The 25,529-nt window shown below is 32.3% G+C and overlaps 5 protein-coding genes across 9 annotated transcripts; 4 read left to right on the top strand and 1 right to left on the bottom strand.

The window, feature by feature from the left end:
• Window positions 1–626: 626 nt before the first annotated feature.
• LOC123893959 (heavy metal-associated isoprenylated plant protein 28) lies at window positions 627–6,527 on the top strand. Of its 3 annotated transcripts, none has more exons than XM_045943803.1 (5): window positions 627–729; window positions 1,007–2,181; window positions 2,681–3,148; window positions 3,591–3,766; window positions 3,873–4,433. In XM_045943803.1, exons 2-5 carry the CDS (start codon window positions 1,104–1,106, stop codon window positions 4,011–4,013), a joined length of 1,863 nt encoding a protein of 620 aa, XP_045799759.1. In that variant the 5' UTR covers window positions 627–729; window positions 1,007–1,103; the 3' UTR covers window positions 4,014–4,433. The 3 variants fall into 3 exon arrangements, with proteins under 3 accessions (XP_045799759.1, XP_045799758.1, XP_045799760.1); XM_045943802.1 differs by lacking the exons at window positions 627–729; window positions 3,873–4,433 and adding exons at window positions 5,597–5,672; window positions 5,832–6,527 and having other exon boundaries at window positions 1,074–2,181; XM_045943804.1 differs by lacking the exons at window positions 627–729; window positions 1,007–2,181; window positions 2,681–3,148; window positions 3,591–3,766; window positions 3,873–4,433 and adding exons at window positions 5,133–5,285; window positions 5,597–5,672; window positions 5,832–6,527.
• A 2,328-nt stretch (window positions 6,528–8,855) lies between these two features.
• On the top strand, window positions 8,856–11,870 carry LOC123893958 (14-3-3-like protein B). Of its 2 annotated transcripts, none has more exons than XM_045943800.1 (7): window positions 8,856–9,058; window positions 9,517–9,823; window positions 9,929–10,016; window positions 10,594–10,703; window positions 10,788–10,936; window positions 11,371–11,426; window positions 11,513–11,870. In XM_045943800.1, the coding sequence occupies exons 1-7, from the start codon at window positions 8,986–8,988 to the stop codon at window positions 11,513–11,515; spliced, it is 786 nt and encodes a 261-aa protein (XP_045799756.1). In that variant the 5' UTR covers window positions 8,856–8,985; the 3' UTR covers window positions 11,516–11,870. The 2 variants fall into 2 exon arrangements, with proteins under 2 accessions (XP_045799756.1, XP_045799757.1); XM_045943801.1 differs by having other exon boundaries at window positions 8,887–9,058; window positions 11,374–11,426.
• Window positions 11,871–13,712: 1,842 nt separating this feature from the next.
• Window positions 13,713–18,145, top strand: LOC123893957 (bifunctional riboflavin kinase/FMN phosphatase-like). 2 transcript variants are annotated; one of them, XM_045943797.1, is made up of 10 exons: window positions 13,713–13,990; window positions 14,074–14,263; window positions 15,032–15,162; window positions 15,292–15,361; window positions 16,411–16,476; window positions 16,554–16,705; window positions 16,805–16,882; window positions 17,096–17,229; window positions 17,432–17,527; window positions 17,758–18,143. In XM_045943797.1, exons 1-10 carry the CDS (start codon window positions 13,900–13,902, stop codon window positions 17,860–17,862), a joined length of 1,113 nt encoding a protein of 370 aa, XP_045799753.1. In that variant the 5' UTR covers window positions 13,713–13,899; the 3' UTR covers window positions 17,863–18,143. The 2 variants fall into 2 exon arrangements, with proteins under 2 accessions (XP_045799753.1, XP_045799754.1); XM_045943798.1 differs by having other exon boundaries at window positions 13,714–13,990; window positions 17,770–18,145.
• A 936-nt stretch (window positions 18,146–19,081) lies between these two features.
• On the top strand, window positions 19,082–19,868 carry LOC123893956. The gene has a single exon (XM_045943796.1). The coding sequence runs from the start codon at window positions 19,226–19,228 to the stop codon at window positions 19,634–19,636; it is 411 nt and encodes a 136-aa protein (XP_045799752.1). The 5' UTR covers window positions 19,082–19,225; the 3' UTR covers window positions 19,637–19,868.
• Window positions 19,869–20,866: 998 nt separating this feature from the next.
• On the bottom strand, window positions 20,867–24,322 carry LOC123893954 (inactive TPR repeat-containing thioredoxin TTL3-like). The gene is made up of 7 exons (XM_045943795.1): window positions 23,479–24,322; window positions 22,708–22,903; window positions 22,423–22,607; window positions 22,013–22,346; window positions 21,717–21,924; window positions 21,511–21,617; window positions 20,867–21,426 (listed from the first exon to the last, which is right to left on the bottom strand). Exons 1-7 carry the CDS (start codon window positions 24,159–24,161, stop codon window positions 21,271–21,273), a joined length of 1,869 nt encoding a protein of 622 aa, XP_045799751.1. The 5' UTR covers window positions 24,162–24,322; the 3' UTR covers window positions 20,867–21,270.
• Window positions 24,323–25,529: the final 1,207 nt, after the last annotated feature.

The raw sequence follows: 25,529 nt of genomic DNA, 5'->3' as shown, positions 1-25,529 counted from the left end.
TTCGATAGTAGATGGATAAATAAAGGTCAAATACTATCATATCTTGTTTTTAAAACTTTTTCTTAAAGAAATAGTTTGCTCAACTTTGAGTAAAAATAATAAAATATCATTAATTATATCTTGATTACTATCATTTGAGTAACACCGACTTCTATCTTCTAATTTCAAGTTTTTGACGAAAAGAGCTACCGGTCTATTTGGTAAAAATAAGTTAGCTTATAGCTGAAAAGCTAACTTATAGCTGATAGCTGAAAAACTAGCTAATTGAAATTAAAGTGTCTGGTAAAATTAGTTTTTAAAGTGGTTAATAAATATAAAATGACATAATTGATAGTAGACAGATTTTTTTAGAGTGAGTAGTTATTAAATTAAAGGGTAAAAATGGAATAAAGTGTAAAAAGGTATAAGCTATAAGCTCAAACGCTACTTGAAATAGCATATGAAAAAAAGCTATAAACTAGTAAAAAAAGTTTGTTACTAAACACCTCTAATTTTTTAAAACAAACTTGTAAGCTCATATAATAAGCTATAAGCTAGCTTATTTGTGTTACCAAATACAACCATTATCATTTCTCAAATAATATGTATCAATATATCAAAAAGTTCTCTAACTCAATCAAATCGTCAAGTTTGTCCTTATATTTTACCACTTACTATCAATTAAGTACTCAATTAAGTCTCTCGTAGCACAGTAACAACAACAAGAACAAGATAACATCAACCATTATTGTAAGCATCTCAACTTCATTCTGTTTATTTTTTTCACATTTATTTATATTTTCAACTAAAATCAACTTCATGCAATGTATGAGCTAATAAATCTCTATATTTATATGTTCAAATCATTTACCCCTGTTTATTTGTATTGCTATTGTTTGTTCTTCATATTTATTGTTTCATTTTCATTTTGCTTCTATAAATGTAGTAATGTAGTACTTATTATTGAGTTTGACCTAGAAATTTTTCAAAGGAATTTATTTATTTTGTGTATTTTTTTTATATACAGTGTTGGAAATTTCTGAGAATTTCTAATTTATATAGTTGAATGATGGATGTTGAGGTTTCTCATAAGCCTTCTGAGAATTTCTAATTTATATAGTTGAATGATGGATGTTGAGGTTTCTCATAAGCCAAAATTATGTGGTAGTGGTGCTGATGATGGGAACTTACTTGTTTCTTATGAAGACTTTGAATTTGAAGATGATAATGATAATGATAATGATGATATTCTTTTGTCGACAATGTTATCCCGGATTAAGAAGAAGCCTGCTACTCCAAGGCTAGTTAAAAGGTTGCTTGATAATAGCAATAGCAATTCCTTGCATATTTCTGTTAAGAAATCAAAGGTGTCACCATATGATGATCGACACAAAGATGAAGATGATATTCGTTTGTCGGATATAATTAAAAGGCCAGGCAAATCAACTGATAAACCATTTTCCTCGCTGAAGAAAGACATTGCGTCGTTAGAAAAATCATTTGAGAAATTCAAAAGGAAGAAGCAAGTAGGAGAGAAGAGATTGCAGTCCATACAGAGAGACATTGAGGAGTGCTCCAGAGAGCTTGAAAATAAGAAAAATCAAGTAAAGGAGCTGGTATCAAAACAGAACCATTTTGAATGCCGAATGAAGCAGCTTGAGTCAAAAGAGAAGCAACATGAAGGCCGTGTGAAGGAGCATGAAGCAAAAGAGAGAGAATTTGAAGGCCTGCTGAAGGACTTGGAATCTAAAAAGAAGCATTTTGAAAGCCAAGTGGAAGAGCTCAAGTCAAAAGAGAGGCAATTAAAAGGACAAGTTATGGAACTTCAATCTAAAACGAAGCAATTTGATGGTCGGGTGAAGGAGTTTGAATCAATCGAGAATGAATTTGAAGGCCAGGTGAAGGAGCTACAATCAGAAAAGAATCATTTTAAGAGTCAAGTGATGGAGCTTGAATCAAAGGAGGAGGAATTCAAATGTCGAGTTAAGGAGCTCGAATCAACAAAGAAGCTTTTTGAAAGCCAAGTTGAGGACTTGAAATCAAAAGAGAAGCAATTTGAAAGACGATGGAAAGAACTTGAGATAAAAGAGAATAATTTCAAAGTAAAGGTGAAGGAGCTCAATTTAAAAGAGAAGTGGTTCGATGGACAACAGAGGGAACCTGAGTCAAGGACAAAATATATTGATGGGGAAAAAAAATCAGGTAAATGTTCCTACTCATCTAGTGTATTGAAAGAATTTCATTACAATTGTTCCCCTTAATGATGATGATGATATTATTTAGAAACTGATCTACATAATTATTTAAAAACTCTTTAGGTTTTTTATCCATGGCTAAGGTTTTAATGTAGTTTAAATTTTTCAAGTATATTGCAGAATATATTGGTTCAAATTCAATATTCTGACATACATTGAAGGTCACTTAATAGTCTTATTTGGGCAACTACTTCTAGTCTTGTTTATCAATCGATGAAATCTAACATTGTTTCCAGTGATTCAGTTAAGGTGCTATGTTGACATTGATTTTAACTGTTAGTATAATGTTTTCTTCTTCCATCCATATATTTCAATCTAGGAGATGTCTTACTTTCTAGCATAGTATGGTTTTTTCTGAAAAAAATCTTAATTGTCTTTGTCACTATTATATACTGATGCTTCGATAAATATGAGGAAGCTTAAAAATATGCTGTCTAAATATGCAGTTGTATTTGGTAGAACAAGTTTGCAGTTGGACACAAGTGAGAAAACTGATCGATTTGAGCCACTTTACAGTGGTATTTTAGTTGATATACGAGAATCATCAGATCCATCAAGACATGTTTTGGAGATGATACAGAACCCCATTATTCCACTGTGTAAGAAGAGAGACAGTGTTGTGACTATCGCTGATTACCGGATCTATCTGCTAGAACAACTTATGAGAATTTCACCAATTATTAAACCTTGTGTAAGAGAAGAAGCATTGAAGCTAGCACTTGATATGAAAGCTAAAATGAAAGAAAATACTGAAAATTCATTGGAGGTTCTTGGTTTTTTGATGCTTTTGTCAATTTATGGATTGGTTGATTCTTTCAATGAAGATGAAGTATTGGAGCTTTTTGCATTTGTTGCTCAGCACAAGATTGCTGTGGAGCTGTTTGGAACCCTTGGTTTTGCAAATAAAGCTTCCGGTATGTTAATTTAGATATGCATTATAGTTTAGATATTTTATCATATGATTATCAAATAAATGTGTTCATATCAATTGTTACTTTCCCTACGATTCCTATCTGCAGTCAGGATGAGGTGCTTATGCCTATTCGTGATGAAAATTTGAAGTTGCTAGACTCTGAGATAGTGCAGAACTCTAAGATAGGGCCAATGTTTACCCAGTTTATCATTATGGTTGATGTAGTTTGAAGAAATTTGTGTTTTAAACTCAAATTCTATTGAAAATGACATGGATAACCATTCACCACATTATGCATATCAAAATAAGTAGTAGAAACCAAAATGACCTATATATTTTTTTTGATATGTAGTGCAATCTGCTTAGTTTTTTCGTTGATTAGAACTTATTCTGCTTCTGTTCTATTAAGTTTTGATGAATTGAATTTTTTTTGCCCTTTGCAGATTTTGTTGAGAAGAATCTTATTAGGAAAAAGCAATTTGTTGGAGCTGTTAGATTCAGCTGTGCATATAACTTGAATGTCAAGAATAAATTAGTTGATATGTTGCGAGAACACGTCCAGAATGCCAAACTGATTTGTGACAGCAGATGTGAGAAAACCAACTCCATTGAAATCAAGGTTCTTCTGTTTTCTTATTGAAATTATATTTTATCAAACTTTCCATTTTTGCAAATACCTCTGCATGATAGTTATAAATAAATTATTACTATGCACATGAACTCAGGGTAAGGCCAAAGATCAAGAAATTGCTAGTCTGCAAGCTGTTCTACAGTGCATTTTGGATTGCAACCTACAATCTGACGATCTGTTTGATAAAGAGATTCGATATCGCATTCTTGAGCTAAAAGCAAATAAAGACATTTAGCTTTTTGTGCTGGAACAACCTATGTAAAGAAATGTGGTAATGGAAATATGCTAACATTACGCAAATGGCCCATTGTATCTTTCATTCAACCTGTACTCTTTTTTTTCAACTTTTGTTTTGGTCGCAGCCAATGTCTTGTAATCGGTGCCCTTCTGATTTCTATTTTTACTCTTCTGCTACTTGCTACTTAAGTAGTAGATATTATAAAAATGAGAAATTGGACACCTTTGCAGCTCTCTACTTAAGTTGTGGATTTAGCTCTCTACTTAAGTAGCGGATGTATAAAATCTTGAGATTTTCAGAATTTTACATCGTTCTCAATTGAAAATTTCAAGTTTTCCGCTACTGAAGTAGAGAAGTAGAGAATTGCAGTGGATGTCAGGTAGGGGGAAATTTCAATGGAGAGAACACTTTGAATGTGATCTTTTATTTTCCATAAAGGGCCTATTTGTTTCAGATTTTTCACCAAAAAAATTTATTTTTCCCAAAAATAATTCTATTTTTTTATCTTACTTGTGCTTGTTTCAGATTTTTTCAAAAATCATTTTAGTAAAAAAATCATTTTTTTCATCAAAATGAGAATCTATTTTCAATAGCTTTTATCAAAATCCATTTTTTTTAATCATTCATCATCCCACACCATCTTAAAAAATAGATTTTAATGATTGTAAACAAACAACAAATAGTTTTAGATTTTTTTCAAAATCTCTACAAAAAAATGATTTTCTTGAAAATGATTTTTTTCAATTTTTTTTTTTAAATCTCAAACAAACATGCCCAAAATCTACGCATATATTTTATACTCTAAGAGCAATTTGAATTCAATTTTTAAATGAAGGGAATGGGAATGCAAACACAAAGTTAAACACATATTAAATTAGGCATGGATCTATATAACATGCCTTAACTTCAGTAGAACTTAAGTACATGTGAGTTGTACATTGAGATGTTTGATCCATTCATAAAGTAACATTTCCACTTTGCTTCAAGTTCGAATTTCAAAATTCTTAAAAAAACTATAACAACTTATAGTCGGTGCATTTAGGCCTGCCCAATTAATATTTTAGTATGATTCAAAAAATAAAATATAAACCCATCCCTTCATCCCATGACAAGCAATTAAAGAAGAAGTTCAATCATCAAAGCATCCCCTTCTATATATTTAGCTATATAGTTTTAGAGACATATTCATATTATTACCATACATTATTATACATATAGATACATAAACATCATTCAAGTGATTCAATTTTCATAAAGAGCAAAATGACTGTAAGCAACACCACTTTCTTTCATTTTTTATCTAATTTTTTTTCCTTGATACATGAGGATTCAAATTTCAAATCAATGTTTCTTTAACCAATTCTCCTGATCTAGTGGTTGTAAGTTCAATCCTAAGACACTCTGAACTCTGAAGTCAATTTGCTACTTTCAAGTTCGAGTTTTAGTAGTGTCGAAAAAATATTTGGTCAACAGCATTCACACACAACGACATTGATTGTAGTTTCTTGATTAAACACTTTGAGATACTCATGATCATGTTGGATAAAGAAATTAATGTTTATTTTTTTTATCTTAATTAGATTGTAGAGATGAGGGTACACATGGATTGCCCTGGATGTGAAAACAAAGTGAAAACTGCACTTCAAAAAATGAAAGGTACCTTTATTTTCTTTTCTTTTTTTTATCATTAAATTTAGTGATTGAATTAGAAATGAATCTCACTTTTTTTCTATAATTATGTTCATGTAACTAAATTTAGTAGCGATTATATGATTTTTCGGCCTATTAAGTTGTTATGTTTTCTTTATATTTAAGGTGTGGATAACATTGAAATAGACATGAAGTTACAAAAAGTGACTGTGAATGGATACCCCGATCAAAAGAAGGTTCTAAAAAGGGTTCGAAAAACCGGACTTAGGGCTGAGTTGTGGCAGCTTCCTCACACAGCGGAGTCTCAAAACCAATATCATCAACAACATCTAATCAATGGCCCTGTCCCCTATTATGCTTCACAACCTTCCTCTTCTTATAACTACTATAAGCATGGTTATGATAGTAGTGATCCTAGCTATTATCACTATCCTTCTCAATCTTCAATCTTTGGCCATCAAACTGGTGCTACTTTTAGTGATGACAATCCTCATGCAGCTTGTTCTATTATGTGATCATTTCATGGTCAAACCAATAAAAAATTTATGCACATTTTAATATAAAGTATAAATTTTGTCTAATGTGTATAAATAAAATAGTTTTACATCATCATGTACAAGTACAAATATGTTTTTTATCATTTGATCAATAAGTCTTATCATAACTCATATGATTTAATAATGAGATTTATTAATCAAATAGAGAAAAATAATTTGTATATGATGTAAATTAAACTTCTCTAATTTGTACACCATAGAATTGGAAGTAAACAAGTATGTACCTTTTCTTTTTTTCCTTTGGTACTATCACTATGTATTCATGCATCTTCCTATGTGATCTTTTTCCTCTTACACAACTTAACATTGAAGTGTATAATGGAGTTGATGATGATGGAGTACTCCATCATCTTCCCTTTTAAGTCAACTAGTTTGAGAATGATTATTCAAGTCCAAATTGTTTTTCTTTTTAATGAAATGAGGATTAGTGATCTCATAAGATGTACAATGTATCACTTATTTCCATTACTTTGTAGTGATAAATTGAGGAATTTTATCATGTATATTTTCATATGAATTTTCAGAATTTGCAAATTATTAGTCTCTAATTTTTAAATATTTTACAAATTGGTCTCTATTTTTCCATATTTTGAAATTGGTCCCTCAACTTTTTAAAAACTTCAAATTCTACTCGATTCTTTTAAAATTCTTATCTTTAATCACTTTTCATTATGTATTTAGGACCCATTTGAATTTGGTTTATTTTTGAGCTTATGAAAACATCTTATGTAAATAAAAGTTTTTTAGAGCCCATTATATATAAATATCTTATATATTTATAAGTTGTTTTTTCATAAACTATATTGAAAAATTTATAATAATACATAAAAGTTTATTTATTTGCATAAGTTTAAAAATAATTCAGTACTTTTATCAAAAACTTTTAAATTTTTTCAAAATTTCCAATTGCCCAATCCAAACTCACTCTAAAAATCATTTCAAATTTCCATTTGTTTGTTCTTATTTACTTTTTTAAGTAAATGGGAAGCATGATGGAGATAAGCAAATGGGTATGGTGATTGGGAAAAGGAAATATGCTTCATGAGGATATAATATAACATGGGTTTGCAATTTGCAACTAAGGATAAGCTTCAATGTCAGCATTTTTCTTTTCTTATTCTTATCTTAAAGATTGACAATTTTTACCATACATCACCTTAATAAGTAGTTTTGGTGAACTAATAATTGAACATCATTATAATTAATTAAGTGATTAAGGTTAACGGATTTATTCGATGAATTATTCAGAAGAAATTAAATTTGATTTATAAGAGAAATAATTTTTGATCAAGTTTTATGAAAAATAATCTAATCGAGTGATTTTTAAGTGTTTATAATAGATTATTCAGTAAAATGATATGCTTAAAACAAAATGATTTACTTAGCACAATTGTGGTAATCGTATTTTTCTATTTTAAATGTGAGCTCTTATGTGATCTCAGATAGTTTATTTATACGAGATGGAGGAGTGATTACTACTTATACTTACTAGAGGATAACGAGGGAGATTTTTCCACTGCAGTGGAAAGTTTTTTGTGTTTTTGGTCATCATGGGTTAGTGGGAAGATAGTGTTGAGACACTGAAAGAATGAGGCAGACAACAGAACCGAACTAGTGAAAAAGAAATATTTTATCAGATGCTCGTCAAATCTAAAGAAAAAAAAAACAGAAGTTATTTGTATTCCCTGAAAACCTCCGCATACATCACCATTCAATATTTCTTGGCCTACTATTGATCAAACCACCTGAGCACTAGGTCGAATGTGAATAGGATCATTTAACCACACTTCATAATTGAAAAAAACCAGCACCATAGAAATACATGCCACTCAACTACAATCTCCAAAACATGAATTACTGATTCATTCATGTTTTAAAAACATATAACAGCCCAAAAATAATCTAAGATTAAAAACATATAACATTATTATATTTAATTTTTTTAACTAGTAGTCTGGTACAGTATTTTTCAAAAATAAATATATAAATAATAAATTCATTTTTAACCAAATATTTGGTCTATCATCTAGAAGTCAAAAAAAAAGTCAAACAGAATTTACAAAATTATTAAGCGGCCTTTGAATGTAGTTAGAAGATGTTATGTTAATACTCGGAAATGGATTTGGTGCTGTAAAAAGTACACTGTTTTCATTATTAGCCATTGGATTAGTTTATATTATATGATGATGATTTGACACTTACAATCTATATCATTTAATAATAGATCCAAGGGCTACAACACAAAACAGTGTGAAACTGTGTTGTTTCACAACTGCAGCTTATCCAAGTCCGTTAATACGGAACAAGATTTGGTGTAGTAAATGTTTCACGCAGTTTCGAATCTCAGCCATCCGATCATAAATGAATGATTTAGATTACAAACAGGTAATTTTATTAATATATAATCTGAGCCGTTTGATTTTAATCTAACGATTGAAATCCAAAACAGCGTAAAACTACGTGCAAATTGCACTGCAGGAAATCCAGATCCCGTTAATACTCCTACCTAAGATTTAACGGAACACGTGGCAAACTACAATTAGTTAAAAATCCAGTTTATTCTATGCGCTTACTACGTCAACAGAACCAAATAGAAAAAACAAACAAACCCCAAGGACAATTTCGTCATTCCACACTCCACTCTTTTTCTACAGAACCTCGACCAAGAAGAAAACGCAGTGAAAGATAGTGACAGAGTCATCACACTGAAAGAGAGAGAGAGATTTCCCAATTTCCAAACCCTAATTTCAAAGAGATCTACCATGGCTTCTTCTAAGGATCGCGATAACTTCGTCTACATCGCTAAGCTCGCTGAACAAGCTGAACGATACGAAGGTTAATTTCACATGTCTTCATCAATTTTGCTTCATTTTGATACTTGATTATGGAATTTCGAATTTCAACTTAATTCGACTTAATTCATGTAAATTTAATTGATTTCACTTGATTTTTCATTTTTAGTTGCAAAATTAATTTTTAAGTTTTTTACTAGTGTTTATGGTTAGTTGTTTACTGTATCAATTAGGGTTAAAAATTTAATTTTTAATTTTCTCATGTTTTCTTAGAAAAAATAACATGAAAACTTTGTTCAATTTGAGCATGTAGCTATTTCAAAAAAAAATAATTATTTTTTTTTTTTTTTTTTGCAATATTGCATGTTTAATTTGAAGTATTATTTTTTTGTTGATCAAAGTTGTGTGCTTGTTCTTCATGTGAAATCTGATCAGATTTGAAGTTTGAATTATTTTGAAAAAAAAATTGATTTTTTTTTTTGCTGTCTATTTTTGTGACAGAGATGGTGGATTCGATGAAGAATGTTGCGAATCTTGACGTTGAACTGACTGTTGAAGAAAGGAATTTGCTTTCGGTTGGTTATAAGAATGTGATTGGTGCTCGTAGAGCTTCGTGGAGGATTCTGTCTTCCATAGAGCAAAAGGAAGAGTCGAAGGGAAATGATGTAAATGCGAAAAGGATTAAGGAGTATAGGCATAAGGTTGAAACAGAGCTTTCAAACATCTGTAATGATGTTATGAGAGTGATTGATGAACACCTTATACCTTCTGCTACAGCTGGTGAATCAACTGTGTTTTACTATAAGATGTGAGCAATTGTGTCTTGTTTTATACTACTACTGATTTTGGTTGTATATTTTATTTATTTTTTTGTTCAAGTGGATTATGGGATGTTTGAATATTCTGCTTGCAGGAAAGGAGATTATTATCGTTACCTTGCAGAATTTAAGACAGGCAATGAGAAGAAGGAGGCTGGTGATCAGTCAATGAAAGCTTATGAGGTAAAATTTATATTATAGTATAGTATCTTGTTTTTGCAGTTTATATGATATTTGCACCTGGTTCTATCTCGTAGTTGGTTAATTTTGTGAGTTCGATAAAAACATGCAGTCTTTTTTACTGTTAGCAATTGATCTAAAAGGAATTATTTTGCAATTAAACCATATTGGTACTTGAGTCTCGGCATTATCCTTGTATTTCCTATTCTATCCTTCCTTGCTATAGTTTCTTTTATTTAAACATGATTGATTAATGGAATTGGAGAACTTTGTGTCATTATGTCCGTAAGTTTTTGCTGCATAGATTGCTCTTTCACTATTATTCTTCTGTACCATCTATTGTTATATATCTAATGCGATCAAGTTTTTGGTGCTTGCAAAAAATATCGTGCAATTGTTCCTTCCGTAGCTTTGAATCAACATTTTTTTCTTTATTTCTATTGTATACCACGTTAATTTTCTTCTAGCATTACATTTAACTATGTTCATTTTGAAAGAGCTGTTTTCTATTGTATCCTATTCAGAGTACTTTATTTTATCCTTTTATGATACTACCTGAAACTTGTTTTCTATATTGCAGTCTGCTACCACTGCAGCAGAGGCTGAATTACCCCCCACCCATCCCATTCGATTGGGTCTGGCTTTGAATTTCTCAGTTTTCTATTATGAGATCTTGAATTCACCAGAAAGGTATGTGTATTTAATTTATAACTTGAATTTTGATTGAAATTGGTGGTGTGCTTGTTGAGAGAAAACATGTTTTCCTTTTTCCAGAGCCTGCCATCTTGCAAAGCAGGCTTTTGATGAAGCGATTTCAGAGCTTGACACCTTGAATGAGGAGTCCTACAAAGATAGTACCTTGATCATGCAACTTCTGAGGGACAATCTGACTCTCTGGACTTCTGACATCCCAGATGATGGAGGTAATTATCAATAAAAGACTTACAAAAATATTTCTTTTGAGATGTTTAACAAGAATTACGGTTAGTTCCAGAGGATATGACAAAGGCAATCAGTCATGTACAGATAAATGATAACTGCTAGGTTTGAAGCTTTTGATTATTTCCTAGCCAGTCTATCATAAACCCCCGAATTGTCCAACATGTTTAATGGATTGGAGCACAAAATATAAATGCACCTGTCTCTAGATATGCTTTTACATAGTAGCTAATACCTAATCTGGTAGATTATGTCTAGCTAAGGATTTTTCATGAAACTGATACTATAGAATGCTTAGCTATATATGAAGGCATCTAGATAGTGAGGTTTAATACTGAACATTAGTTGTGGTAGTTATGCATTTTTTGTGGTCCTTCTCTATCAATGTTTACTGAATTTTTCTTACCTCCCGCCACAGAAGAGTCCCAGAAAGCAAACGGCACTGCTAAGCTTGGTGGAGGTGATGATGTAGAGGTGAGTAATTCTTCAAATTTGGTAGCTACAATTTATTTTCCTTTGACGACTTCAATTTATTCATTTCATTATTTTTGTAATGGCAGTGACTGTGAGGCCAATGGTTGGTTTGGTGGGAACTTCCTTAGGATTTGATGCATGTGTTTGGACATGAAACATTAGAGGGATGATTACTTATTTGTGTACTAGCTAGAGTTAGGGTTCCATTGTTTCCTTTTTCTCTGTTTCTTGTTAATTGGCCGGCCATACTTCCCCATAGAGGAAAAGAAAAACTCGATTTGTCGTATATTATGTTTTTATTTGTGTGGTGTCTTGAAATGGCCTGTTTCACTCCTAAACACCTCCTTCTGTCTGTTGGAGATTGATTTGATGAGGATTGTTCTTGGTGTATTTGCTGTTCCAATGAAATGCTCCACCTTTATATGGAGATACTGTTACATTGCAGATTTATCACTCCATTGTTATTCTATTATGATTTAATTTCATCACTAATTCTTTTGCTGCAAAATGTGGAAGCTAACAACTAAACAGCAAGTGCAGAAAACTGAAACAAGTTGCGTAAGAGCTGAGACTAATTCATGTAATAAGTAATAATTGTGAAAGTAGCTTTCACTTCTATTTTCACTCTATAATTAATAATAATAATAATATAGCTGCTAGTTAGAGTGTCTTTTGATCAATATATTTGTGTGATGTAGTCTATAAAACAATTGAAATTTTTTGGAAAAAGTATTGAATAATAAATGCAACTAGTTTTCTAGCTATAGTTATATGTTTTTCATGACCATAATATTGTTTTTGAAAGTGAAGGAGAGATTATCTGGTACTTGTTTTAAGGAAATGAATTTGTTTTCTCATTATTAATTTTTTTGTGGGTGTCATTAAAATGTTTGGTGATCATTGGAGAGTTTTAAAAAGGAATATTTCTATCGTTTGATTAAACAAATTGCAATAATGAGATTGACATTGACATTGCATTTTGATTCTAAAATCTTGTATGATAATAATAAATATTTAAAGTTCACATTATAAAAAATAGAGAGTAGGCAAAGTCGATATCGAATATTATCATTTCAAAAACACTTTTTAATTAATGTTTTATTAAATAAATTTTCATAACATTAAATATAAAATATATATGTTCCAATATAAACTTTTTTAGGGACTATATAAACCTAAATAATGTGGACATTTTTAATTTCTTGGCATGTTGTGAATATTTTAAGAAGAGTACAAAGAGTCATATATATATATATATATATATATATATATATATATATATATATATATATATATATATATATATATATATATATATATATATATATAGCAATGTAGTGTTTTTTAGGTCTCAAGAAGTAATGTATAAGATGATTGGTTGTGTCAATCTAAAAAGGGTTAGCGGCGTAGTTTGTTGCCCGTTTGCTTTTCATTAAAGTGTAATTATCATACAATTTTTTTTCTAACTTAAACGTCTTTCACTTTGGTAGGAGCTTCATCGTATCTTGACGCGCACAACTTAGACCATTTAGATTAGATATAAGTTAGTTTTTGAGTTAACAGCAGAATACTCAAATGTATTTCTTTCTCATAGATTAAAACTATTGTTGTGACAAGTGTGACCCGTAAACCTTACATGTGAAATGTGTCATAAACCTAATGTCTTACGATTTTGAATAAAAATATAGTGTCTAATTTACTTGTATAATTGCTCTTAGCTTAACTTAATATGGACGATCCGTTGTCCCCTCAAGCCAAGTATCTCTCAAATGAGCAAATGTAACAATCAAACACAAGATGTTTTTTCCTAGAGGCATGTCACCAACATTTTCCCAAGTCCCAACATATACTATTAACTAGTAGAATTCCTAATTATTGTATAATTGATTATTTATATAAGAGTCACGAGGGGTAACATGAATGCACAAGCGACATGAGATAATTTAGACATAAGTTTTTTTTAAAAAAAAAAAAACTTGGTATCCGGCCTAGGACCGACTAATTTAAGGAGAGTAATCCCACTATCTACTTGCGGGGCTCCATTTAAAGTCAGAGTTTTTTTTTTGCTCTGCATGGACTTAGCCCACCAAAATTGGCACTAGGAGAAATCGAACTTAAAACCTTGAGAGTAACATATTCCAATTCCAAGTACCAAGCAAACACTAATTTAGACATAAGTTAATAATAATGTATATGTCTAAGTCAAAAAAACAAAAAAAATATATGTGGCATGGCATGTAATTCCGTGAAGAATAAAGCTTCAAACTCTTTCATTCGATGGAATATCCACAACAACATGCTCATTCATTCGTGACACTAACGCTATATCAAATCAACTATCACTCACAATTTATGCTTAGTTCATGTGATAAAGATCACATAAAGAGTTCATATATTATTAAAAACATACTCCTACATTTATTATTCATTATTTTAACCAACCAATTGCAATATTCTTAACTTTGGTTTTATCATGAGTTTCTGTTGTGAGTTTCAAGGTTGCAACAATGAAACCAATGTTTCAGCTGTTATTTTTGACTTAGATGGCACACTTTTGGATACTGGTATTTATTTCCCTTTATACCCTCTTGTTTTTTTAACCATTAATCATGAATATTGAATTTGTGTTGATGATTTTGGTGTGTAGAAAGGGCTACAAGGGGTGTGTTGAATGAGTTTTTGGGAAAGTATGGGAAGGAATTGAATAAGGAAAGGGAAGAAAAGAAGAGACTAGGGATGACACAGAAGGATTCAGCTGCTTTAATAGTTAAGGACTATCAACTTCCATTAACATCTGACCAATTTATCAAAGAAATTAACCCTCTCTATAGGGAAAGGTAACATTTTCTAATTTTCTTTTCATATCTTATTATTAATAAATGCAACATAAAGTTATGAGGTGAAATGAGATCATATTGTTGGGAGCTATGAAGCACGAACACTCTTCAGATTGAATTGTGTCATTTTCTCAAATTATATTGAATTGTGTCATTTTCTTAAATTATTATCGGTGTTTGTGTTGTATCCGGTGTCCGTGTCTGCGTCCGTGCTTCATAGGTTGGGAGGACTATATTGAATAAGATATGAAATTAAAATTTGGGTTTCTAAGGAGAGGTATCATTCAGCTTACAAGTCAGATTTGTAGGATTGAGTTACGTATATGGTATTAGAATCTATCCAAGATTTGTTAGGTCACCTGCTATCGGCCACTCAAGTCACATTCTAGATATCTAGTCATGAGCGTGAGAGTGGGCACTGAAAGTCCATATCAGATGAGATATGACTTGAAAATATGTTTATAAATTTGTCGAGCTAGTCACAACCCAAACCGGCTTTATATGACCTGAACATATTTTAAGACATATTCATATCAAATATACATAATTGAAGGTTGAAAATGGTTCAAAACTGCTTTTATATTTTGTAATATATACAGCACAGCATTGTTAGGTTGCTAAGAAAGACAGTTTATTTTGATTTCTAAACCTGTTATCAAAGCAAATGCACATTGTTTCTGTCAACAACAAAAACTAAAATCAGAAGAGTCTTTTCTGAATTGTTTACACATTCAATGATTTTTCTTTTCAATTCATATATTGGTTTAGGTGGAGAGAAGTCAAAGCATTGCCTGGAGCTAATCGAATTATCAAACATTTCGCGAAAAATGGAGTGCCAATGGCTCTTGCTTCAAACTCCTTGAAAGAATACATATATGCAAAAATTTCTCAGCATAAAGGTATTTTTTTTTTCCTTCTGTTGATTACCTATGTTGTTCATCAATGAGTTTCAGCTTAACATTAATAAGCTGAAACTACTTCCTACTTACAATTTTATATTTGATGTATAATAAAATTGGTTTTTGTAGGTTGGACAGAAAGCTTCTCAGTAATTCTAGGACATGACCAGGTTAAATTTGGGAAGCCTGCTCCAGATTTGTAAGATTATATGCTTTAAGTAATGAACCATGATTACATTTATAAATGGACTTTTACATTTTAACCTTTTTACAATAGCAAAAAGTCTCCACTATCCCAAGTAGGGTTTTAAATTGCGGACCGCGTCACCTGATGTGGTTGCAATATTATCATTGTGTTAGTGTTTGCAATCACATCAGCCTGCATTTGCAATGTGATTGTAAATCACAGGAAAATCCACATCACAACGCCACAATGACCGCAATGTAGTGGGTGCAGTGGCCGCAGTGGGCTGCTTTAGGCCGCAACAGTCTATATAGTACTCGCTAAATTATTTCTTTATCTACCTTTTTGTTTATATCATAGCTTTAGAGAGTATTTTAAAGGATTAGAGATATTTTAAAGTAGAAAAAGAGAAAGATTCTTGAAAAATGAAATCGATTCTTTTTTAGATATCAAAATATAAATCGGATAGGATATATGGATGGATCTATCTTTCTATTAATATATATGACTAAGAAAAATGGATTTCTTTAAGGTTATAAACGTCCTTTTACGGATAGAGAAGTTGAGTGGAAGTTAGAGGAACTGCGTAGATGTAAGGTTCACAGCTCTCACCATCCTTCTGTGTTTTTGGACCGTGAACTGTCGTCTGGCTGGATCCTCGTTAAGGGATTTAGATTGTAGTCATTCGAATTACCAGACTCAATGAGTCCGGTATTGTTATTTATTGACCACCTCCCCATGTTACGATTGGGTAATTTGCGCGCCTGCTGCCTTCCTTAGATGTGGTAGCCGTTTCTCAGGCAATGAACTTTGCAGAGATGACACATTTACATATCAAGAAAAAGAACTAAAACCAACCCTTGTAAGAAAGCAAAATTTATTTGTGCACAACTTTTTTGCGTTGGACAAAAAATGAAAACAATGAAAATAGGCCTGAGGCGTGTCGGAATGCTACGGATAATAGAGTTGATAACGTAATAAATGTGAGATTTAGAGACATAAGAGGAGATGTGTGAATTATATGATAAGTAATAAATTATAATATTTGATGATCATTGTTACAGATATGAAGAAGCTGCCAAGAGATTGGAGGTACATGCAGCTAACTGCCTAGTGATAGAGGATTCCTTGTAAGTTTCCGAATCTCTGTAACACTTTGAATGATTCATTTCTTAATGTTCTTGATCTTCTTAATGTTCTTTAACAGGGTTGGTGTCAAAGCAGCTAATGCTGCAAAAATAAAGGTAGTCGCAGTACCGTCTCGTGGCGAATCTGATTGTTCTAAACTGGCAAATGTTACTCTTAATTCACTTTTAGAGTTTCAACCTGAGCTATGGGGACTTCCACCTTTTGATGATTGTAATTCACTTATTAGTTCTTAAGTATGTTGACAATTTTCTATAATTAATAATAATTATTTCTATTAAGAAAAGTAATTTTTCAAATTAATAATTGCAGGGGTAGATAACACATTGCCTATTGAGCCAATTCATCTGAATGGCTTGTATGTTAATGGATCTCTCCTTGGAACCACAGGTTTTTGTAGCTTCTAATTTTCTCATTTCATTGCCTATGCGACCGAACTGCCAAAATAGCCGAACCGTAATAAATTTCGGTTCGAGGTTCAACAAGTTGAACCATTCAGTTCGGTTTTTAAAACACTATCTTTGCGCTCTTTAAATTTCATATTTTATTTTTAAAGTTTAAAATGGTATTATCAATCTGACAAAATTGAATTCTTTAATCCAGAGAATGCAACATTTGCAATTCCTGATCAAGTTGTTGGACTTTACTTTGGTTGGGCCAAATTTGATTCAGATAAGAACTTCAAGATATTGGTTAGCATTCATTTGGATTTCTCAAGTGTTGCCTACAAGAAAATAGTGAGTACTCAATTATATAACTAAACAATTTCTTAATTGATTCTTCTAAAGTGCGCAATTTACTTTATAGTGTAAACTAAATATTATCGACTATTGATTAACAAATCAAGGGTATATGTTATTTGTACATACCTACATAATAAACCGCGAGTGTGTTAAATATTAAACTAACTCGTGGATATTATTGGGACTAATTTTACAGGATGTTTGGCTTATCGATGCAAACACTGACCTTACATCCGATCAAAATAAGATGCAAATCTGTCTTGTTGGTTACATAAGAGCATGGGATAACAAGGTAATGGTGATATTTTCAATGATCTAACAATTACGAGATGATAGTGTAATTTTTTTTACACTAACAATGTATATAAATTAAATTATCTAACAAATGTGAATGGGTGCTAGTAGCAAGGAGTTTAATTTTCCTTAAATAAGATCAGAGATTTTGTAGGTTGAAAAATAGTCTATTCAATGGAAATGATATCTATTAGGAGTATCTTATTTGTTGCCCTACACTTAATCTAGCTGCATGAACAGAAACTTGGGCCAATGGAAAGGAAGAAACTTGAAGAGTACAAGTCCATTGCAAGAGCTTCACTAGATTTGCCATTATTTAGTAATTTTTGCTAGAAAAAGCTTAGCATGGAGGACACAATCAAGTGAACTAATTACAATTTGGAAGATGGAGTAATTATGTAATTTTTTGCACTTTTCATAATAATAGGTGTACCTATTTCTATAGCATGAAGCATTGCCTTTAAATTTGTAACTTCCTGATGCAAATTAGATAAGAAAATAGCAAGATCATTTCCATCAAATAATTCATGTGTATGGACCTTTGATCAAATGTACGCAACTTGTAGCGTTGATTTCGATATTAAACTCGTCAAGAACAGAGAATACGAATAATGCTTCCTTTACTTTTTTCGCCTGACAGAATCCAATAAGTAGAATTGTGTATGGAGCTAATTTAAAATTTATGGCCCTGAAGTCCAGTTCAAGTAAACCTCGAATCACTGGTTCCAACTTATAAGCACATTGAAGGTCACAACTGAAGGAACACATCCAAACTTCTTGATCTGATTAAATAAATATTAAGTGGAAAATATAAAATTATGTACTCGATCATCGATTTAAAATCAAACAATGTTTATGTATGTACTAAAACAATTTTAACTATTCATTGAATTAAAATTCCATTTTTCAATTTTATCTTTTTTTTAATTAATTCCATTTTTCAATTTACATAAACAAACAAAAACAAACTTTTCAATATTAATGATACATACACCCCACCCTCGATGTGTTCTCCTTATTTTACGTTGGTAGTTCACTTCTGTTTTTTTCTTTCTTGTCGTCTTCTTTAACATCTCTATTGCATGATCATCATTTTCACAAAATTATCCTACAAAAATTTGTTCAACTTTCCTTATTATAACAAATGTTTACTATGCTATTTTCATGTTAAATTTTATACTATAATTCAAATAAACATCTAATCTATAGTTTAAGTGATTTGGATTCCAAGCCTCACATGTTCGAAGCTAATAGAGCATTTAAATAAGTATTTATAGATCATCCATCAATTAAAAACGTAATCGCCTCGATAGCGGGAGTTGAATGTGTGCATTTGAGTCAACTTTTTACCAATGGAAACCAAATTTTTCATCGGTATATTTGAATAATTTGTTGGTATGCCGTAGTTTTATTGGATACCGGCGATATCTCAAAAAGTGTAAAAATAACATAACATTAAATAATTGGGACGACGAGATGAGTACGTAATATGCCCTCAATCTACAAGGTAGATCCATGAGAGCAAAGACAAATTGGACGGCACCTACAAAGAAATTCACTTTGATCTCTACACCAAACACAAACCTTGTACCTCATTATATATACACACACAAAATGAAAACTTCTTCAACAACCAAACACATCCCAAAGAAAAACATAACACATTTTCACTTTTCACACCTTCAACAACACTATCATGGCAGAGAAAGAAGGAGCAATTGTGAAAAAAGGACACGACGAAAGTCTAAAAACAGCGGTTTCTCTACTCCAAGAATTTGAACTACCAGAAGGACTTCTTCCACTTGCTGATATCATCGAAATCGGGTACGTGAAAGCAACCGGTTTCATTTGGATTACACAAAAGAAGAAAGTTGAGCATAAATTTAATCTGATAAGTAAGCTTGTGAGTTACGATACTGAGATAACTGGTTACATTTCAAAGAAGAAGATTAAGAAACTTAAAGGTGTTAAAGCTAAAGAGCTTATGTTATGGCCACCTGTTAATGAGATTACTGCTGATGAACAACCAACTGGAAAGATTCATTTCAAGAGTCTTGCTGGTATTACAAAGACTTTCCCTGTTGAAGCTTTTGCTGCAGGACAGTGATTATAATATATGTGATGTGATGTGATGAATTAATTAATGTTATGACTTATGAGAATCTACCAAGCCTATATGGATGTTTGGTATAGAATAAAAAATGATTATTGCTTTGTTTCTGTTTTATTTGGTGTAATTTGATTTAATTCATGCTATATTATAGTAAGGGGGTTTGGTTTGGAATCTCTAATGTAATATTTATATGTTAAACAATTGATATAATCATATGAAATGAAAGTATCAGATCTTTAAAATAGTTTACATGTTAAGTTTTTCTTACTGGTTTGTTGTTTTGTCTTTAGAAATTTCTATATAGTTCATTTATCCATAATAAGACAAAATTAGTTTGCCAAAATATTTCATGCCTAACATTTATCCATAATATGACTTGAATTGAGATGCACATTTATTTTCTTTTGTTTTTGTCAAACTAACAAGTCACTATCTCAAAAGGATTTTCTGTTGTAACTGCATCACGTTATAACTGCGCCCATCTAAATGGACAGCTGATATTGTTTTACTGTTTGAATCATCTGAACCGTCCAATCTTAAACGAACAACCCAGATTTGCTACTACGTGAAACTGCGTGGTTATTGGACTGCACGAAATCCTGGTCCGATAAATATCTCCCATTCCTATACACCTTTTAACCATACCCCCATATTCACACTAATACCCTTTCGCAACACACATTTTCTTTCTAAAAAGTAAGAGTATGTGCAAGTATATTTATTATGTGAATTAATTTGGACACTAGATATAGCATAGTACGCCTAATAAAATAGTATTTTCCCCTTGGTGTTGACTCTAGGGCCTGAAATTGCTTAGATATACTATTTGTGGTGGCTGATTCAATTCTGCAACCACCACCATTTGATGTGTTTCACATACATTAAAAATCATCAAAACTTGTTGGCTATGAAGTACGAACACGGACACGTCGAAACCAATAATAATTTGAGAAAATGACATGATTCAATGTAATGGTACGTGTCGGTATCGGACACCGATGTGTGTCCGACACCGGAACACGTCTAATCCAAGGAGTGTCCGTGGTTCATAGCTTGTTGGTAATATGTGTAAATGCTTTGTCAACATCTAGAGTTAATTTGTTGTCATGCTAGTATACAGCTGAGACAAAGCAAGAGTATTAACATGTCTCCTAAAAAAAATGTATTAACAGGTATTGCATTTGCATTTAAGATATTGAAGAACATAGTAACAAGTTAATTGAATATGTTTAATGACCAAATCTTTCTGCCTCATGTTTTGCAGGCCAAATGTGTTTAGCATTTTTCTTCAGCCTCAAGCAACAAAATAAAAGACAAGAATTAAATTTGAGTTTGATACATTGAATGAAAACAATGTAAAAAACAAGCAAAGATGCTGTGCAAAAGATATACATAAATGATTTCAAAATGCTAATTAACTAATATCTCTTTCTTTCTAGGGTTTTCGTGCCTAAAAGAACTTACAAATTGGTATCCATGTTAGTATCACATGGAAAGATGAAATTCCTATAGTTTGAACTAAAGAGGGTTTTGGTGCATTCTATGTAGCACCTTCTTCCATTGCTATGGTTTAATTGCTTGTGAATGGATAAATAATGAGTAGTATGAGTTTAATTGAATTCTAAAATCTATAGACAGTTACTTTTCTTTACCGAGTCCTCTAAGAATTGAAGGGTAGGGCGAATCATCTCCTTCACTTTCTCTCCGTTTTTATAAATCTTAAAAGTTGGAACGCTTCTTATGCTTTCTGCTTTCGCTATCGCTAGACACTCCTCGACATCCACCTTCAAAAAAATTAAAGAAAAATCAGACCGATACGAAAAATTATGTTAGAAAGTTCGTAAAAGACACTTAACAACATTATGTACCTTGATAAATTTAATAGAGGGATATCTAAGACATAATGTATTTATGAATGGAGATATTTCTTCACAAAGTTCATTTGGTGCCTCTTTAAAATGAACTACCGAAACACCTGAAAATTCATATTTTCATTTGTAAAATAAGTATGTATTAATAGCAAGAAAAATGAGGATTCAACATTTATGATTGAAGAAAAAAGTAGTGAGATTACCAGCATAAGCAATAGCAGCTTTAAATTTATCTAATGCAGTGATTTCTTCAACTTCAACTTCAACTCCAAACTTAGTACCGTTTACGACTCTACGAGATTTTTCCAATGCTCGTAGAGCCCGCCGAAGAGAATCAGCAACATCATTGTCATTAGGGAGTATTTGTTTCAAGGCCTGATAATCTTTAACAACTTCGGCCCATATTTCAAGCTACAACAAGATTATGTGTATTATTAGATAACGAAATGAAACATCATCTTCAAAGATTAAAAAAAAATGAACACACCCTCATAAACACCTTTTCGTTAGACTCGGCCCTACGCAAAAGAGCCTTGGTGTAATTTGGGCGAAAGCTAAGAGCTTTGTTGCACTCTTTAATTGATTTTTCCCATTGTTCGAGTTTAAACCAACAAATAGCTCTATTGCAATATAGAACAGAGTTAGAATCGTCATATTTGAGGCCTTCTCGATAAGCATCATGAGCTTCTTTATATTTGCCAGAGCTGAAAAGAGTATTGCCCCTTGAACGCGCCATCGCCACCATTTCCACGACATTTAAAATTGTAGCAACTTCGTCATTACTACTATCTAAAAAGCTGGCCTTTTCAGCTGCGGCGACAGCATTCTCAAACCTGAAACAAATCATTGTTTATTTCCTATTCATTCAAAAGTCAAGAGTTATAGGTTTGGTTTCCAAGGTTTATTTACCTTCCTAAGGCCATATCAACCTGCGCCGAGACAAAATGCACAAATGTTTCACCAACCATACCAAAGAACTTGGCTTGAGAACATGCTGGAGGACAACCTTCCAACTTGGGAATGTTTGAAAGACAAGATTCAGCATCGTCAAGTCGATGAAGTTTCAAATAAGCTTCCGCTTTACAAGCCACAAGCTGCAAATTATAACAGTCCAACAAACAAAACAACACGTTCAATTCCAAAATTCAAAAATTTTAGTCTCATTTCATCAGTCAAAAACCTACAAAGAACTACCTGAGGTGAAAAATCCGCTCCAACCGCAACAGCAGCATCTACTTCCCTTATTAACCTTTCCCATTCACCTTTCTTCCGATCATCCGCACATTGATTCAGATGCTTCTCCAACAACAACAACTTCTTCTCTTCCGATTGATCATCCTGCAGGCCAGCTAAAACAAGGTGTCGCCGCGAATTCTCAACTTGCCCAAAACTACAGAAAATTCCAAAATCTATTAAGCTAGCAAAAATTTAAAACCCCTCCAATACCTAATGTCAACAAACAACACAATGGACCAATCAAAATGAAATATTCACAAAAACACCCAATGGAGTAATATGCATACAAACAAACATCAAAATCTACATGATAACTTAACCAATAAACTACAAAGAGAATCAACCCTAAAACCAATAAAATCCAAAAATTATTCTATTCTATTCCATTGCAATTTCATTTCATTATCAAACACAAAAAGATAAACTCAACAACAAAACTTCCGGTTCATGTTTGGTATTACGTTGGGTTTGCCAGAATAACAATGACTTGCCGTGATTTTGCGGAACTTCTTAAAATGAAAAGTTTGACCTAAGTCAACCCTACAAAACCGGCTTGTAAGATAACGATTGTCTCTACTTGTAAACTCATGTTCAGACCATCTGACACCTAAGGTGGGACTCTTAATAGTAACTACGCTATGTAGCTTTTGCAAAATTATTGTTGTGACACGGCAAACTCATCGTGATACCAAACATACACATACAGATCATCAGAACAATTTTAAATACCGGAAATAAAGAGAAGCAAGTCTATTGTGGGCCCTAGCATAACCATTATCCAACTTGACAGCCTCAATACAATCCCTAGCGGCTTCACTCAACCTTCCCAATGCCGTAAGCGCCGCGGCACGGTTACTCCGGTAAGCGGCATTTCCCGGCATCAAATAAACAGCACGATCATACAATGCCAAAGCATCCACAAAATTACCACTCCTATACATCTCATTTCCAACTCTCTTCACTTCCTCCGAATCAAAACCACTCATCGCACGTTTCACCGTAACCGGTGCACCGGCAGCCACATGATTTGATCCTCCAGAACCACGCATTATACTTCCGTGACCGTAGTTTCCGGTTCCGGAACCCAAAACATCGGTCCGGTTCGGTCCACGAGAAGGTAAACCCGGTCTAAGGATCTTCGCCGATGGACAAATGTTTCCGGTCGGTAACAAATTACCGCCGGAGTATATTAACGGAGCTCCGTCGGAAACTGTTCTCCGATGACCTGGCTTCGAAATTTTCGCCGGTGCGGTGGTTAGTTCTTCGGAACGGCAGATGGCTTTTCCGCCGCGTGGGAGTTTATGTGCGGCGGTTTTGACTGTAGAACCGTTCAGATCGAGTGGTTTAGAATCTGGCTTACTGTGGTCGCAACGCAGAGAACCAGAGCCTGGTTGTTGCATGGTTTTGGACATTTTTATTTACTAATGTTGTTTGTTTGGTTATATAGAAAATTGGAAAACAAAAGGAAAAAGAAACGAAAACGAAAACGAGTTGAGAAGTGTTTGATTGAGTTATTTTTTTCTTTGTTGTGTTGTGTCAATTGGTGAAGATTTGTACTCTGTGTTATGTTGTTGTTTCTATATTTATTTATGATTTGATTTGAACATGTCACGAATATGTTTGCTAGATTCGTGGTCTAGCTTCACGGGGTATTATTGCTTTGACACGTAAGCATTTACTTATTTTCCTTTTAAGGGTGTGACAATTTTAGGAAAATAGATTCATGTCATAAAAATTACTTATATCATCATTTGTTTTTCATCATTTATTTCGTGTTATGTTTTATTTTATTCTATGTTTCTAAATAAAGATTCTATTATATGTTATTATCCAACTTTTCTTTTTTTTTTTTGTTGATAATGGTCAGAAATCTCACATTTAAAGTTGATAAGTTTATTCCAATGATTTTATTCTATGTTTCTAAATAAAGATTCTATTATATGTTATTATCCAACTTCTTTTTTTTTGTTGATAATGGTCAGAAATTTCACATTTAAAGTTGATAAGTGAAATGATCGGATTCGAACTTCAACCCCCTATATTTATAAATATAATACAATATTGTATCAACTGAATTAAGCTCACCGTTGTTATTACAATCTTGGAACAATATAGATGTATTTTAGTTAAGAAAATGAATGAATTGTTGACTAATTGGTGTAAGTGGAAGTGGAAACATGGTGACAGGTAAGCATGTGAAAAGAGTGAATTGCCAGCTTGGCCCATCATATTATTTTCCAAGAATCCAACAAAGCAAAGTGTATGCCCCCCACTCAAAAATTTCGTTTATCCACTTTTTCTCTCTCCAATTTGGAATCTTGTGTCGACCTTATTCAGGCTACACATAACATTCATGTTTAGGCTTTTTGGTATCAAGAAGATAAAGCTCAATGGGATGAAAATAGATGCATGCTTTGTCTTTGACCATAACTAGAATAGAAGAATACGGTATACAACATGGATCCAAATTACACATGCATGGCTATGCACCGCCTCCTTGTCCCATACCCATAGTGTGACACCTCTGTATTTCATGGTAACTGGTTTTGTTTTGGTCTTTCTAAATAACCGGACATGTCATATTTTGGGTTATGGTTACAAATAATTTGCAAAACATGATTTGATTTAGTAGTTTTTTACTTAAACTCAAAATGATAACATGGATAAGTAAATGGGATACAGTCTGTTATGTTTTATGATTTGAAAGTGAAGGGTGTTATATTCGAAATTGAGCCATATTTAATTATCAATCATATTATATTTTACATGCTAAGGGGCAA

Source organism: Trifolium pratense, linkage group LG7, assembly GCF_020283565.1.
Source record: "Trifolium pratense cultivar HEN17-A07 linkage group LG7, ARS_RC_1.1, whole genome shotgun sequence".
In the NCBI taxonomy this organism is placed as follows: domain Eukaryota; kingdom Viridiplantae; phylum Streptophyta; class Magnoliopsida; order Fabales; family Fabaceae; genus Trifolium; species Trifolium pratense.
Note: the sequence above shows the minus strand (reverse complement) of the source record. Positions and strands in the feature narration are given on the sequence as shown.